This window comes from Hetaerina americana, unplaced genomic scaffold (genome assembly GCF_022747635.1).
Source record: "Hetaerina americana unplaced genomic scaffold, ioHetAmer1.1.p SCAF_3, whole genome shotgun sequence".
NCBI lineage: Eukaryota > Metazoa > Arthropoda > Insecta > Odonata > Calopterygidae > Hetaerina > Hetaerina americana.
In genome coordinates, this window is record NW_027286874.1 from 84,180,520 (window position 1) to 84,196,109 (window position 15,590).

General features: G+C 39.9%; 1 protein-coding gene across 1 annotated transcript; it reads left to right on the forward strand.

Moving 5' to 3' along the window:
- Positions 1-11,901: 11,901 nt before the first annotated feature.
- Positions 11,902-14,697, forward strand: LOC139690448 (craniofacial development protein 2-like). Its single transcript, XM_071587901.1, has 2 exons — positions 11,902-12,392; positions 14,625-14,697. Exons 1-2 carry the CDS (start codon positions 11,902-11,904, stop codon positions 14,695-14,697), a joined length of 564 nt encoding a protein of 187 aa, XP_071444002.1.
- The last annotated feature ends 893 nt before the right edge of the window (positions 14,698-15,590 follow it).

Below are 15,590 nucleotides of genomic sequence, written 5' to 3' on the forward strand. Positions count from 1 at the left end.
TTAATCATTAAAATAGGAGGGTGGAAACTAGAGCAGGTAAAACAGTTAACGTTTCTAGGAATTGTCTGGAAGAGAAATAGCCTAAGCTGTAGGAACATAACAAGAAGAATTAAGTTCGGTAAACAAGCTTTCATAAGGAAGAGGAAATCGATAATAGGGACCTTGAGTATGGATGTTAATAAAAGACTCGTTAAACTTTGGAAAGACTCAGTAACATGCTCGTTGAAGTAAGATGATAGGAGGAGATTAGATACTTTTGAAATTTGGGTTTGGAAAAGGATTGGCTAAGTAAAATGGACAGTAAGGAAAACATGTAGAGGTACTCGTAGGCATGGCGTGGGTTAAGAGAGGATTACAAGGAGAGATTCAAATAAGGCTAGAAAATAATATGCGGAGCATTTGATAGGCGGTGGAATGTTAAAGACCGTGATAGAGAGGAGAATATTAAGCATATGACGAATACGGAGAAAAAGGATAGGCATTTTGAACGGAATGAAGGCACGTGGAATGTATGCAGAATTGAAGAAGGGTGTATTGTAATGTGAAGAAATATAGGGATGTGAAGTTTATGTCCAATCAAAACATACCTTAAACGGAAGACTAGCAAATAATAAAATCATAAGTTATATGCTATCATTTGATACAAAAATATTCGTCATAAACAAAGATGTGTTATTCCTTTAAATAGAATAGAATTAGGTATTCCTCGCTCACAATGTGTAGATAACACCTTTCGAACCTAAGGTTAAAAGATGCCTGTAGCGCATGGTGTCTCAAGAGAAATGAGCTAACAGCGCCAAGCGGTGGCAGAGGGAAAGGGACAAATGTATAATGCACATGCCTGAAGACTTAGCTCGAGGTGAACTCTATCCTGACCTATGAAAACCATATGGATCGATTGTTGTAATACATACAAGTATGCCACTAGTCGGTGGAATGCGATGCATCTTAAAAATAATGTCTGTGGAAAATTAAAAAATATTTTAATATGGATATCAAATATTTCCTCGAAGTGAAACCTGGAACCGTAGAGCATAAATGTTTGTTAGTTATTATAATAGGTATTGTATTTAGACGCCCACGTCATTATCCTTACAATGATATTGCCTTTATGGATTTCTACCCTTTTAGGTAGGTTTTGGATGGTTAAAGCCTAGAAACAGCCCCCTGACGCCATCTCTTGGCCAAAGAATCGGGGCACTTGTTTGCTATAAGACCAGCAAATCTCAGGGCATAATTAAGTTTCCTCGAAAGCTCAAGCGGCTAGAGCATCCGCCCGGTCAGCGTAAAGATCCGGTGTTCAATTCCCGGTCAAGGAAATATTTGTACGCTCGTTATTTGCCTGATTCCGCCTTCCCAAGCAGTGGGATGTTGAAGACTGTAATTGAGGGGAGAATGTTAGGCAAACGAGGAAAGGGAAGGAACAGGATAGGGATGTTAGACGGGATGAAGGGAGGAAGAAAGTACTCAGAGATGAAGAGGGACCTGATATAGAGTAGGATGCTGGATTTTGTTTTGTTAGGAGTCACAAAATGTTTTATTTAGTAGCTTTGTCCATCCAAAAACCTACCTTTACCGGTAGATTACCCAATAATAATAATGATATATATATATATATATATATATATATATATATATATATATATACATACATATATATATATATATATATATATATATATATATATATATATATATATATATTTATTTATTTATATATATGTGGGTCACGGTAATCTAGGGGTAGAGCGTTGGACTACTGGTCCCGGGTGCGACTACCGGCCATGTCTCAGGGAAACTACAGCTCCACACAAGTTTGTGATTTTTCGGGTACCAGATCTTCCTGGGAAACCTTAATCGGCACAGGGAAAGAAACTAGCCCCCCTACCCTGATGTGTGAATTTCACACGCCGTCGGGCTTAGTACTGGGTGAACTCTACCATCACCTACCAAACCGACCTCGGGTTGATTACTGTGTCTATGGTTTTTTTATATATTTTTATTAGTAGGTAATCTACCGATTAAATTGCGTTTCTGAATGGACACAAGTACCCAATAAATTTATTGAATCCTTGCAAAACACAATCCAGCAACCTAGTCTACATCAGGTCCCTCTTCATCTCTGAGTACTTCCTTCCTCCCTGCATCCCGTCCAACATCCCTATACTGTTCCGGCCCTTCTTCGTTCGCCTATCATTCTTCCCTCTATAAATATTCAAGTTCCACTGCCGATCAATACGCCCTTTATTTATTTTTCCTGCCTCCTTAGGATTTCCCCCAAACAAACCCCTCTCTTCGCCCACCGTACCAAGTACTTCCTCATTTGTTTTCTTCTCGGTCCATTTTACCTTCTCCACTCTTCTCCACACCCATATTTCAAAAGCCTCCATTCTACGTCTATCGTCCTACTCCAGTGACCATATTTCCACGCCGCACATAACTACACTCCATATCAAAGTTTTTACGAGTCTTCTCTTAATACGAGTATCCTTACTCAACTCTCTGTCATCAACTCCCTCCTCCTTGTGAAAGCCTCTTTGCCTAGCGCAATTCTTCTCCTTACGTCCCTACTAGTTTGACCGTGTTGGTCCAAAACACTTCCGGGATACGTGAACTGTTCTAACTGCTCTAGTTTTGGCCCTCCTATTTCAATGTTAAGCTTAGCCTTTTTCTCCCTGGAAAATCGTATAACCTTTGTTTTGTTAATATTGATTCTCATCCCATATCTGTCGCACTGAGTTTCCGATTCACTCAATGATGCTTGCAACCTCTTGGCTGACTGACAAACTAACGCCCCTTATATATAGTATATATATATATATACATATATATATAAATATAAATTATATATATATAATGTATATGTGTATACATATATATGTTTAGACATTATATATAATGTTTTTATATATATTTATATATTTTAGGTCCACTATAAAAGTAATGCGCATTCGCTGGGAAAAATAGATTTATTGATGGTACTTGTGCAAATTCTTCAAATTGTTCTAAATAAATTATGCGATATCATTAAAAAAAATTTAAATTTATACTATTCATTTCTGCTGTTTTCTCGAAATCCTATCGGTATAAAAAGAAATATACAATATTCCCTGTAATTAATATATTAATAAATTCACGAGAAACGTTATTATGAAAATATTTTGTTGGCGATTGCCTTTCAATATTTTCCGAGAAATTAAAGCTTGTTTTAACGTGTATCATTTGGGGTAGTACCTAAAGGTAATTATAAAAAAATAATACGGTTCCCGTTTTAAAATTAAAAATGAATTGAAAGTTAAACATTTTAAAGTATAAAATGCATAGTTTTGGCAGGATTATTTTGAAACAATGAACATATTCGTAGATTTGCGTACTAATTTACAACGTTTTCATCTACAAAGTTCGTCCATCCCAGTGAGAGAGTTAGCAATTTTTAATCACTGTTATCGTTCTCTACCATAAAATTCCCAATCTATGAGGTAAGTCATTAAATATTTAGTAACGTTGAATCCTCCAACTGACATGTTTTGTATTGTATTAGTTCTTAGGATGCAAGCTGTCAATGGGAATTTCTAGTATGATTATTAAAATCGGGAGGCTAAAAGATTTGAAATAATTAGACTACCTACTTTTATATGCTAATTATATTTTTTTAAGGTAATCTACCGGTTAAGGTAGGTTTTTCGATGGACACAACTACCAAACAAATATTTTGTGACTACTAACAAAACACAACCCTAAATTCTACTCTACACCAGGTCCCTCTTCATCTCGGAGTACTTTCTTCCGCCCTTCATCCCGTCCAACATCCCTATCCTGTTCCTTCCCTTTCCTCTTTTGCCAAACATTCTACCCTCTATCACAGTCTTCAACATCCCACTGCCGGTCAACACCCCCTTCATCCACTTTTCCTGCCTCCATAGGATTGCTCCCAACAAACCCCTCTCTTCGCCCACCATACCAAGTACTTCCTCATTTGTTTTCTTCTCTGTCCATTTCACCTTCTCCATTCTTCTCCACACCCACATTTCAAAAGCCTCCAGTCTACGTCTATCCTCCTGCTTCAATGACCACGTTTCCGCGCCGTACATAGCTACGCTCCATATCAAAGTTTTTACGAGTCTTTTCTTAACATCCTTACTCAAAGTCCCCGTCATCAACTCCCTCCTCCTCGTGAAAGCCTCTTTGCCTAGCGCAATTCTTCTCCTTACGTCCCTACTACTTTGACCGTGTTGGTCCAAAACACTACCGAGATACGTAAACTGTTCTACCTGCTCTAGTTTTTGCCCTCCTATTTTAATGTTAAGCTTGCCCTTTTTCTTTCTAGAAAATCGCATAACCTTTGTTTTATTAATGTTGATTCTCATCCCATACCTGTCGCACTGAATTTCCAATTCACTCAGCAATGCTTGCAGCCCCTTGGCTGACTGACAAACCAAAGCTTGGTCATCAGCAAACCTAACTGATTTTACGAATTCCCCGCCCACTTTCATTCCTACCTCTAGTTCTTCCCATGCCTCTTTGATCATTTCCTCTGCATACAGGTTGAACAGCAACGGTGATAATGGGCAACCCTGCCTTACACCCCTTCCTAACACTGCCCATCCTGACTCCCCGTTTCCCACCCGCACCTGAGCAGTCTGAGACATGTACAGGTTGCGGATTAGCCTCCTTTCCCTCCAATCTATTCCTATTTTCTGCAATATACTCATTAGTTTTTCCCAATTCACCCTATCAAACGCTTTTTCGAAATCTACGAAACAGGCAAATACCTCCTGGTTGTGTTCTATATTCCTCTCGATTAATAATCTCATTACTGCAATGGCATCACGCGTACCTCTCCCCTTCCTAAACCCAAACTGATCATCCCCTAAGTAATCATTTGCCCTACTCTCTATCCTTTTGTTTATGATCCTGAGAACAACTTTAGCTGCGTGGGATATCAAACTAATTGTCCTATAGTCCTCACATGACGTGGCCTTTACCTTTTTCGGAATCGGAACTAAAACTGCTCTCACAAAGTCTTCCGGCCAGATTCCCTCCTCATAAATGCTACGGATCAGCCCATATAGCCTCTTCCTCCTACATTTTCCTAAGCATTTTAAAAGTTCCACGGGAATGTTATCTACCCCAACGGCCTTATTTAGTTTCATCTCCCTTAATGCCCTTTCTATCTCATTGTCTAGTATGCCTGGACCTAAGCTGTCTTCCTCTACGTCATTTTCTTTTTCAATGTCTAACTGTGTTGGTCTGAGTTCTTTACTATTCAGTTCTTCTATATACTCCTTCCATCTCTCTTGGATCTTTCCTGCGTCAACTATTACCTTACCCGCCTTATCTCTAACTGTTAGCATAGCTCTTCCTTTCTTACTTCCCGATAACGATTTAACTTTGCTGTATAGCGCACCGATTTCACCCTTCCTCTGGAGACTTTCCATATCCTCGCACTGCGTCTTCCACCATGCGTCTTTTGCCTTATTTGTTGCCCGCCTCAATTTATTGTTCAATTCTTTGTACTTCATTTTGCCTAATTCTGTATTTATATTCTTCCATTTTCGCCGCTCATCCATCTTTGTAATCATCTCATCCGTGATCCATGGTTTTCTAATCCTTTTAGCGTTAACGGTTCCAATAGTGTCTTTTGCGGCTTTAGACAACCCTTTTTTGATCATTTCCCATTTTTCTTCGATAGTAATAAGCCCTTTACCATCCTCCATGATTTTCTCTACCGCCTGTTTGTATTCCTTCCTTTTCAACCCATTTAATGCTTCTACATTCCATTTTCTAACTCGCCGCCCCTGCCTTATCTTTTTGAAACGTACGCTACATTTCATCTATATATAAAAAGGAGAGTGTTTGTTTGTATGTATGTAATTTGTTTACTTTTTTGCTGTCATAGAAACAGAATTTTTCCAACTATGCCAGCAGAATACTTTTGCAAGAACACTATTGTATTCAGAATTTCCGAGATATTATACGTGGAATACATCAAGGAAAGTCTTTTGAAGAAGAAAAATGGGCAACTTTGATCCTGAGAATAATATTTATTCATGGGACGCATTGGGCCGAGTCTACACAGTCCATCCTAACAACGCCGAATGTTATTTTTTAAGAATGGTTCTTCATACCATTAGAGGACCTCGCTCATTTGCAGAATTAAGAACGGTAAACGGAGAAATATGTGAGACATTCAGAGAAGCTTGCCAGAATTTAGGGTTGCTAGAAGGAGATCAACACTGGGATGACTCATTGCGAGAGGCCAGTTTGATTTCTCTTCCAGGACAAATCCGAATTTTGTTTGCCATCATAATAACCTCCTGTAATCCATCTAACCCAAAAACGATATGGGAAAAATATAAAGAATCAATGAGTGAGGATATACTGGCTCAAGTTCGAAGTGAAAATCCTACATTGGATATTACGTTTAACTCCGACATTTTTAATAAAACTTTGATTATTTTGGAGGAAAAGTGTATCACCATGGTTAACAAGACTTTAGTGGAACTCGGTCTTTTTGCACCTGTACAAGATCAACAGGGTGTATTTTATCCAGATTATATACGTGAAACTAGCTACAATGTCTTAGACTTAGAAGCATACATCGCGGATAAAAAGCCACTTCTTAATGAAGATCAGGAATTCGCGTACGAAACAATAATGGATCAAGTAGATAAACAAGAAGGAGGTATCATTTTTCTTGATGCTGCTGGTGGCACGGGAAAAATATTTTCAATTAATTTAGTTCTCGCTGAAATCAGGGTTCATGGAGAAATTGCTCTAGCCGTTGCATCTTCAGGTATTGCAGCGACATCAATGGAAGGAGGAAGAACAGCCCACTCTGCCCTTAAGTTGCCACTTAATACTATATTTCTCGACAAGAAAATCCCACATGTCATATAAATAAAACAAGCGGCCAGGCACAAGTTCTTATAGAATGTAAATTGATAGTATGGGATGAGTGTACGATGGCTCATAAAAAATCTCTTGAGGCCCTCAACGCAACACTTCAAGATCTTAGAGGAAACAGCAGTTTAATGGGATGAGCTCTGGTACTCCTGTGTGGAGACTTCCGTCAAACACTGCCTGTCATTCCAAAATCGACTCCAGCCGATGAAATTTATGCCTGTTTAAAACATTGTTCTATGGAATCATGTCCAAGAAATTAGCCTTAAACAAAACATGCGAATCCTCTTAGGAGATGGGAATGCTCAAAATTTTGCAAATAAATTTTGGAGATTGGAGAAGATAGATTAGTTATTGAAGCATCTGGTATGATAAAATTGTCATCAGATTTATGTGTATCGGGGAAAACTGTCCGCGATAAGATACAAGCAGTCTATCCTAACGTTAATCAAAATTATAAAAATTTAGAATGGTTGCGAGAAAGAGCCATTCTTGCTCCTAAGAACGATGATGTTGATGAAATTAACAAGGAGATACTAGCCATGCTGCCAGGAGACGTGATTGAATATAAATCGGTTGATACCGTAGTGGAAGCTGACGAAGCCGTCAATTATCCAACGGAATTCCTAAATTCACTTGATCCAGCTGGATTGCCACAACATCGCCTTATACTTAAAGTAGGATCTCCAATCATTTTATTGCGAAATTTAGATCCACCAAAACTCTGCAATGGGACACGATTGTGTGTGACAAAATTAATGAAAAATATAATCCAGGCAGTCATTTTAACTGGAAAAGGAAAAGGTGAAATAATTTTTATTCCACGGATACTTCTAATCCCAACTGATCTTCCCTTCAACTTTAAAAGATTACAGTTTCCAGTCCGGCTAGCTTTTTCAATTACCATTAATAAATCACAGGGACAGTCTTTAAAGTTTTGTGGTGTTGATCTAAGATCGCCATGTTTAGCCACGGGCAACTTTATGTTGCTTGCTCCAGAGTAAGTTCGCCTAAAAATTTATATATTCTTTCTCCTGGATATGAAACAAAAATTGTAGTTTATAAACAGGTGTTAAATAAAAAAGATTCTTAAATTTGTATGAAGTAGTGTATTATTGTACTTTATAATTTTTTTTTATTTATGTAGTATATTTATATTATTGTTTCTCCCTAACCCGTGCAAAGCCGGGTATTCAGCTAGTAACAACTAAATTGTGGTCTGAGTCCGCATCCGCTCCCGGAAAGCTGTGGGAATTTATCACACTATTCCTAAACCTGTGTCTAACCAGGATATAATCTAGCTGATATCTTCCTGAGTCACCTGGCATTTTCCATGTATACCTGCGTCTTTTGTGGTGTCTAAACCAAGTGTTGGTGATGACTAACCCCTGTCTCCTGCAGAACTCAACTGCTTTCTCCCCGCGGTCATTCCTCGTGCCGAAACCGTAGTCGCCCACCTCATCACCATCTCTTCCTTCGCCTACCGTCGCATTCCAATCCCCCATCACTATCAAATGTTTCCCTGCAGGAACACACGCGATCATGTCCTCTAACTGATCGTATATCTTATCGACCTCTTCTCTCTTATGGTTGCTCGGTGGCATGTATACCTGAATAATGACTAAGTTCGTCGGTTCTGCTTTTATCTCCACTAGTAGTATTCTATCCGTTACCTGCTCTATGTTGACTACGCTTCTTCCTACCTCTTCATTTAATACTATGGCAACCCCTCGTTGGCTCTCGTCCCCACCGCTGTATATTATTCTATACTTATCACTCCAGTAATCCCCGCTATCTTTCCATCTCACCTCGCATAGACCTAAAATATCTATATTTCCCCTTTCCATCTCTCCCTTAACATTCTCCAATTTCCCTGTCCTCATCATTGTCCTAACATTCCACGTTCCTATTTTAACTAATTTTGTCTTCTTCTCCTGCGTCTTCTGTCCTGCTGCTGCTGGTTTTCCCTTGCAAGGGTTTCGTGGGATGACGACCGCGGAAGCCTTGCCTCCCCCGCTGCCGGGCACGACACACGGCCGATTGGGCCGAGCCCCGTGGTTGCCAGGACTCAAAATATCTCTATTGTCCATCATATTTTTCTAGGGAATGATAATTGAGGTGGTTTCCCGTTGCCTTCCTCAATAGTGTTTTTAACGTGACACCATCACTTACTGGCCGCCCCACTGGGGTCAGACGCCATTGCAGCCGCCTCACTGAGGAACAGACGCTGCGTGGACTACCTTTCGTCTGGCTCCTAACCTTCGACCTATCTGGCATGGGTGACCCTACCAGGAGTAATAATTATTACTCCCGTCAGCACAGCTCTAGGGGTCATCGGAACGCACAAGCCCTTCCACCACGTCAAGGTTGTAGTCCGGGGAGGAGCTAATTATATAAAAAGAATAATTTAAAAAGCTTAACGCATATCTTGGATTGGATTTCCGCTATCTTTTCATGTTTCTATATTCGCAGAGAATTGACTGAGATTTTTTTATAGACAGATAGATGGATGAACGTCTTTATTCGGGCAAAATTGAGACCATAAGGTGTCTTCTTCCATATAACCATTGAGTTTATAAGGTCTTAAATTTATTTATAAGTTGCCTGTTTTCACCTCATGTCTTGTAAGTGTTGTGATACCCTTACCTCCATCTAATGTTATCTAATACACGAATATTGTTTTCGGTTCCTAAAAGGTCAGCATGTAGATCAAACATTGGGTTTCTAAAGTCTTCTTTGCCAAATTTCCCTTTTAGATTTAAATGAAGTGAGGGTCAGTACTAGCAATAGTTAATTTTACACGAATGAGATAGCATCGGACGGAAAATTTTATAAGGGATTCAATATTAAAAAGAAGACGATCCACGCCAAAAAAAACCGTAATGTCAAGTAAACATTATTTGTATTGACGGTTAGTTTGCTGAATTTTAAAAAACAAAGTCTCAGAATATCATATTTTTTAGGGATGAACTCTCTACTGACAAACAGGATGAGATGCCTTTTGATTAAAGTTACCATGGGCGAATGCCAAGAATCAATTATGAATTGAATGCGTTAAGTGAATACAAAAGGAAAAGTTTGGCGGAAAATTTGGAAGGGAATCCAAAAGCATTTTGGTCATACGTCAGAGAAGTTCAGGGAAATAAGTCAACTGTTAATTCACTAAAACTGATAAAGGCGAAATAGTGACCAACAGTTGGGAAAAGTATATCTAATTGAATTCCTTCTTTCAAAGCGTCTTCACCAATATCTCACCGAATGCCTCCGATAGCTTACCAAATCAACCGATGCAGAAATTGAAATCTCATATAATGGAATAGAAAGTTACTGAAAAATATTAAGCCTAATAAATCCTCCGGGCCCGATGAAATACCCGCTCGTATATTTGAGGATATAGCTTCGGAAATTACGCCGAAAAAATTATTAGATATAATATTTAAGATAAATATTTAAGAATATTTATAGGTGTTCCCCAAGGAAAGGCCTTATAGGGTCTGTTATTGGGCCTCTTTTTTCCTGTTTTACGTTCACGACATTGACTCTGTATTCGGTAGTAAGATATGGTTATTTACGTGATGCAATGGTTTACCGTGATCCTGATGACAGAGCAGCTTTATCAGATGACTTTAATGCTATACAAAGCTAGTGCGACACTTGGCAATTGAGTTTAAACTTAAAAAAGTCCGTCGTGATGAATTTTTGGAAAGAGAGCTATTCCCTCCCAATCGCCTACTGCATCGAGAACATCGAAATGAAATATGTAGACTCCATTAAATACCCAGGCGTTACCCTCACTCACGACCTCTCATGTTTAAACACATCCGGAGAATATGTGGACAAGCTAACAAAAATTTAGGATTTATTAGAATAGTCCTGGATAAATGTGATGAAGCGATCAAAGAAAAATATTATCCGTCGCTGGTTAGTCCTCATGTAGAATATGCTGCAAGTATATGGAATCCTCACGAAGTTGGATAATTTGCCGAATTGGATCACGCACAGTGTAGAGGAGCTAGATTTGCAAAACGTTGCTATGATAAACTTAGTAGTGTATACAAAATATTAGAGCAGCTAGGCTGGGAATTACTCACGGAGCCAAGGGTAAATTACAGATTGAAGCTCTTGCATGAATGGGAAGGGCATCTCTTTAGCAGTGATGTTAAAAATGTGTTATTACCCCTATCGTACAACGGTAGGAGAGGTCATGTCAAGGACATTAGAGATAATAAATGTAGAACTGACAGATTTAAGATGTAATTTTTTCCACGAACTATAAGGGTTCATAATAACATTGTTCGACCGCGGTCTGGTCATATTCGGGTAAAATTTATTCTGGTGTGCAATCACCCCCTGCCACACACCCCAGGGGTTGCTTGCAGGATACATAAATAAACATAAAAATATCCGCGAGCGTGGTGTAAATCGGGCAATTTTCGGCCTGCAGTCCTTTTTTACACAAAAAGTTAGTAATCTAAGAGTTTACCATGAACGCCTAACGCGCTGTAGTTGTAAGACAACAGTTTTGTAGTGCATTAACGCGACAATTGTTCTTACGGAAGGCAACGGGAAACACTGCATCAGTTTCCCGAAGAGATGCAGCCCTAAACTCCACCCCTTATGACATGACGGCATCCTTCCCAGTAAAATATTCCGGGTGTAGTAATAGTCCCCCAATCAGATCTCCGCGTGGGGACTACTGGGAAGGGTACATCGGTCAGGAAAGATATGTGCAGGATAGGAACATAAAATGTAAGATCGTTACGGGTGAGCGAAAAGCTGGAGAACGCCAAGATAGAAATAGAGAGGCTAGGTATAGACATCCTGAGAGTTAGTGAGATCAAGTGGACGTGTTCAAACGACTACTGGAGCGACTGATATTGATCGAGTTATACTATATACTCAGGAGACGACCGAAGGGTCCTAGGCGTTGGCATCATACTGAAGCAAGAATGGGGCAGCAGAGTAAAGGCAATTTTGCCGTAAAACGAGAGAATTCTGATGGTTAAGCTGGAAGGAGAGCCCACGGACACCGCGATCGTGCAAGTATGCATACGGACGTCTAGCCTTACTGAAGAAAAAATAGAAGTGTACGAGGAAATGGAAGAAGTCCTTGGACGGGTGAAGGGGAAAGAAAATCTCATCATAATGGGAGACCGGAACGCAGTCGTAGAAGGAAAAGAAGGACGAATCGTCGGAAATTTTGGGCTGGGAGAGCGGAACGCCAAAGGAGAAAGACTAGTCGAGTTCTACAATGAGAAGAATATGGTATTAGCTAACACCCTACTCGTACAACATCGGCGAAGGAGGTACACGTGGAAGATACCAGGGGATATCGCAAGGTACCAAATGAACTACATACTAGTATGGACGAGAAACAAGAAGCAGTGCAAAGGCTACCCCGGTGCAGACATAAATAGCGATCATAACCTAGAGATCATGGAGAGCAGACTTCGCTACAAGAATATTAAGAAGACCAAACAAGAGCCAAGGTGGGACTTAAAATTGCTGGCGGAAAAAGGCTACTGCGAAAGATTCGCAACGGCCATAGATAGCAAACAAGGCGAAGAAGGAGAGAGGAGCACCGAAGAGAGATGGATTGAACTGAAGTGGACAATCGCAAAAGTTGCAGAAGAGCAACTAGTGAGAAAGAGAGCCGACATGAAGAAACCATGGATCACGACGGAGATAAGAGAAGTAATAGAAGAAAGAAGAAAATGCATGAATACCAGGAATGATGATGAGGAAAGACTCTGCAAGAAGCTCAAGAACCAAGTCGATCGAGAAGTCAAAAAGCTAGGAAGAATTGGATAGAAGGCTACTGTGAAGAAATCAGCGAAAATATGAAGAAGGGGAATACCAACACAGAGTACAAACTGGTGAAGAAACATTTTGGAGAAAGGAAAATGAAAAGAAACAACATCGGAAATATTAACGTGAATAAACTGATAGAGGTGAAGACATTAGCTACAGATGGAAGAAAAATACATTGAAGAACTTTACCGAGGTCCAAGGTCGCTGGAAGAAAACCTGATGAGGACGAGAGTGAAACAGGTGACGAAAAACCAGGGCTCATGCATACTGAGGAGCGAATTCGATAGAGCAGTAAAAGACATTGAGAAAAACAAAGCCCCTGGAGAAGACAAAATCGAAAGAGTCATCATCAAGGTACTCGGAAACAAAGCCAAGGACAATCTGAATGGAATAATCAAAAATACATACAAAGACTTTCAAAGGAGTGTGATGATCGCGATGCCAAAAAAGACGAGGACAGAGAAATGTGAGGAACACCGAATCTTGAATCTTGTGTTGCATGCATCAAAAATACTTACACTAGTAATAAGTCGAAGGATGGAAAGGAAAATTGAAGATAACCTATCGGAAAACCAATTTGGCTTTAGGAAAAATAGAGGAATCAGGGAAGCCATACTCTGTGTGAGAATCGAGGTAGAGAAAACATTACATGTGAACAAGCAACTGTATGTGGAACTCGTGGACTTGGAGAAAGCCATCGAAAATGTGGAATGAAGCAAGATGTTTGGACTGCTGGAAAAACTTGGAATAGATTACAGTGACAGAAGAATAATCTATCAGCTACACAAGAAGCAAGTAGCCACAGTGCGAATGAGAGATGGAAGCCATGTATTGGCTAAAATTAACAAAGGATAACTCCTCTCACCTAGGATGAAACCTCTCCATGGATGAAACCTCTCACCTGCATTGTTCAACATGTACCTGGAGGAGGCAATTAGAGAAGCACAAGACATTGGATTGAACGGAACTGGGATCAATGGAGAAGAGATAAACATGATACGCTTCGCCGCAATATTGCAATGATAGCAGAAAAAAAGGAGGATCTTCAATGGTCACTAAACATATTGGATCAAGTTCTACAAAGATACAACATGAATATAAACAAGACGAAGACTTAAATCCTAGTATGCGGAAGAGAGAAGCGGAATGCAGTAGTCACACTGAAAAGAAAAAAATTAGAGGAAATGGATTCCTTCACCAATCTCGGAAGTATCATCATATGGGACGGAAGAGGTACTACAGACATCAAGCGAAGAATAGCTCAAGCTAAGAGAGCATTCACAATGAAAAGATAACTGCTGCGTTCAAAGAAGATAGAACTACAGACGAGGAAACATGAAGTGGAAACATACGTATTGAGCGTGGCACTCGTTGGATCAGAAGCATGGACCATCGAAGAAGTTGACCAGAAGAGACTAGAAGCCTTCGAAACCTGGTGCCTGAGGAGGGATTTTAAGATCAAATGGACGGATGACATAAGAAATGAAGAATATCATACAGAAGAATAGACGAAGAACGGACCTTATGGAGCACCTTGGAGAAAAGAAGAACCAGATGGATTGGTCACACCCTGAGGAACAACGGATTCGTGAAGAATATAAGAGAAGGAAAATTAGAGGGAAAAAACCCAAGAGGAAGGCCAAGGGATAAATACATGGGGCAAATAAAGAAGAAAGTGCATTGCAAAAAATACCTGGAATTGAGTCATTTAGCATCAGATAAGGTAGGACGTAGTAGGGCTGCAGTCAACCAATCTTAGGATTGAATGACCAATGATGATGATACATGAACCTGAACTTTTAAACTTTTATTCTAACTGAGGATGTTGCATTAGCATTTAATGCATTGGAATTAATAAATATGTCTAGAAAATTTAAGTGTTTAAATTTGTGTTCATTCATCCTTTTTAGATATGTACCAATTGTCAGCATTGGAATTTCTGGCAACTTCTCTTACTTTTCAACATTTCGCCGGATGATATGATGGAATTTCTTAATGATATATTGAGTTGTTATTATTTGCCAATAGTTTTTAATTTCAATGATATTGACAGCCAAGCAATATTAACAATCCTCAAATTGATTTTATATAATCCGAGAAATCATATTTTATCAAAATTTTAATTTCAAAATACCACGATTGGTTTCGTCTATCTTTAAAAAAGCGTCCATGCAAAACCTAGGCCAGTCGAAAAAAGCCGAACCATCATCGTAAAGGTCAGCGCGCAAAGCTTTGAACTTTAACCGGAAGTACTTTCGCAAGAAAGAGTTTTCCAAGAGTTTACCAATTTCTAATATAGTGACAGAGATGAGGGCAGAATATCGAGGAATGGGCCGAACTCTTATGTTATCGCGAAAACGGACTGCTTTGATGTCATGACGGCATTCGTTAGGTGGGTTACAAACTACGAGATGCAAAGAGAGGGAGACTGGAGAGAATGGAGAATCGGCGGCGGTCTGTACCGCGCGCGGCAACGCATTCGTTTCGCGACCTGTAAACCGTGAGAAGTGGCGGAAGTGTCGTTCCCGGAAGAGAAACAGAGGCTCTTTCGAATGGGGCGGGGGGAAAGCGGGGAGGCAAGGGTGATGCTCCGCGGTTCGAGATACCCCACCGACAGAAGAAGAATAGGTTTCACCTGCCGCCGTTGCCGTGGCGAGCTGCATTTCGGCGTGAGGGGCCCTGGCGGATACCCTTAGCGATATTATTCCTCAATGCTAATGAATGAGTAATTGCATTCCCCATGCATTTGGTAACAAGGCTGTTAAGAACGACGCTATGATCATTAAATATGGTGAAATATTAAGGAACGTTTTTCTTTGCGGTGTGCGTACTGCGGGTCAGCCAGGTGTTCTATTAAAAAGCAACCGCGGCGTGCA

Excerpts from the sequence above, each read along its gene's own strand:
- LOC139690448 (XM_071587901.1), top strand. The coding sequence starts at position 11,902 with ATGGTTAAGCTGGAAGGAGAGCCCACGGACACCGCGATCGTGCAAGTA. Across the intron at positions 12,393-14,624 it reads AAGACCAAACAAGAGCCAAG|ATATGTACCAATTGTCAGCA; the intron begins GTGGGACTTAAA and ends CATCCTTTTTAG.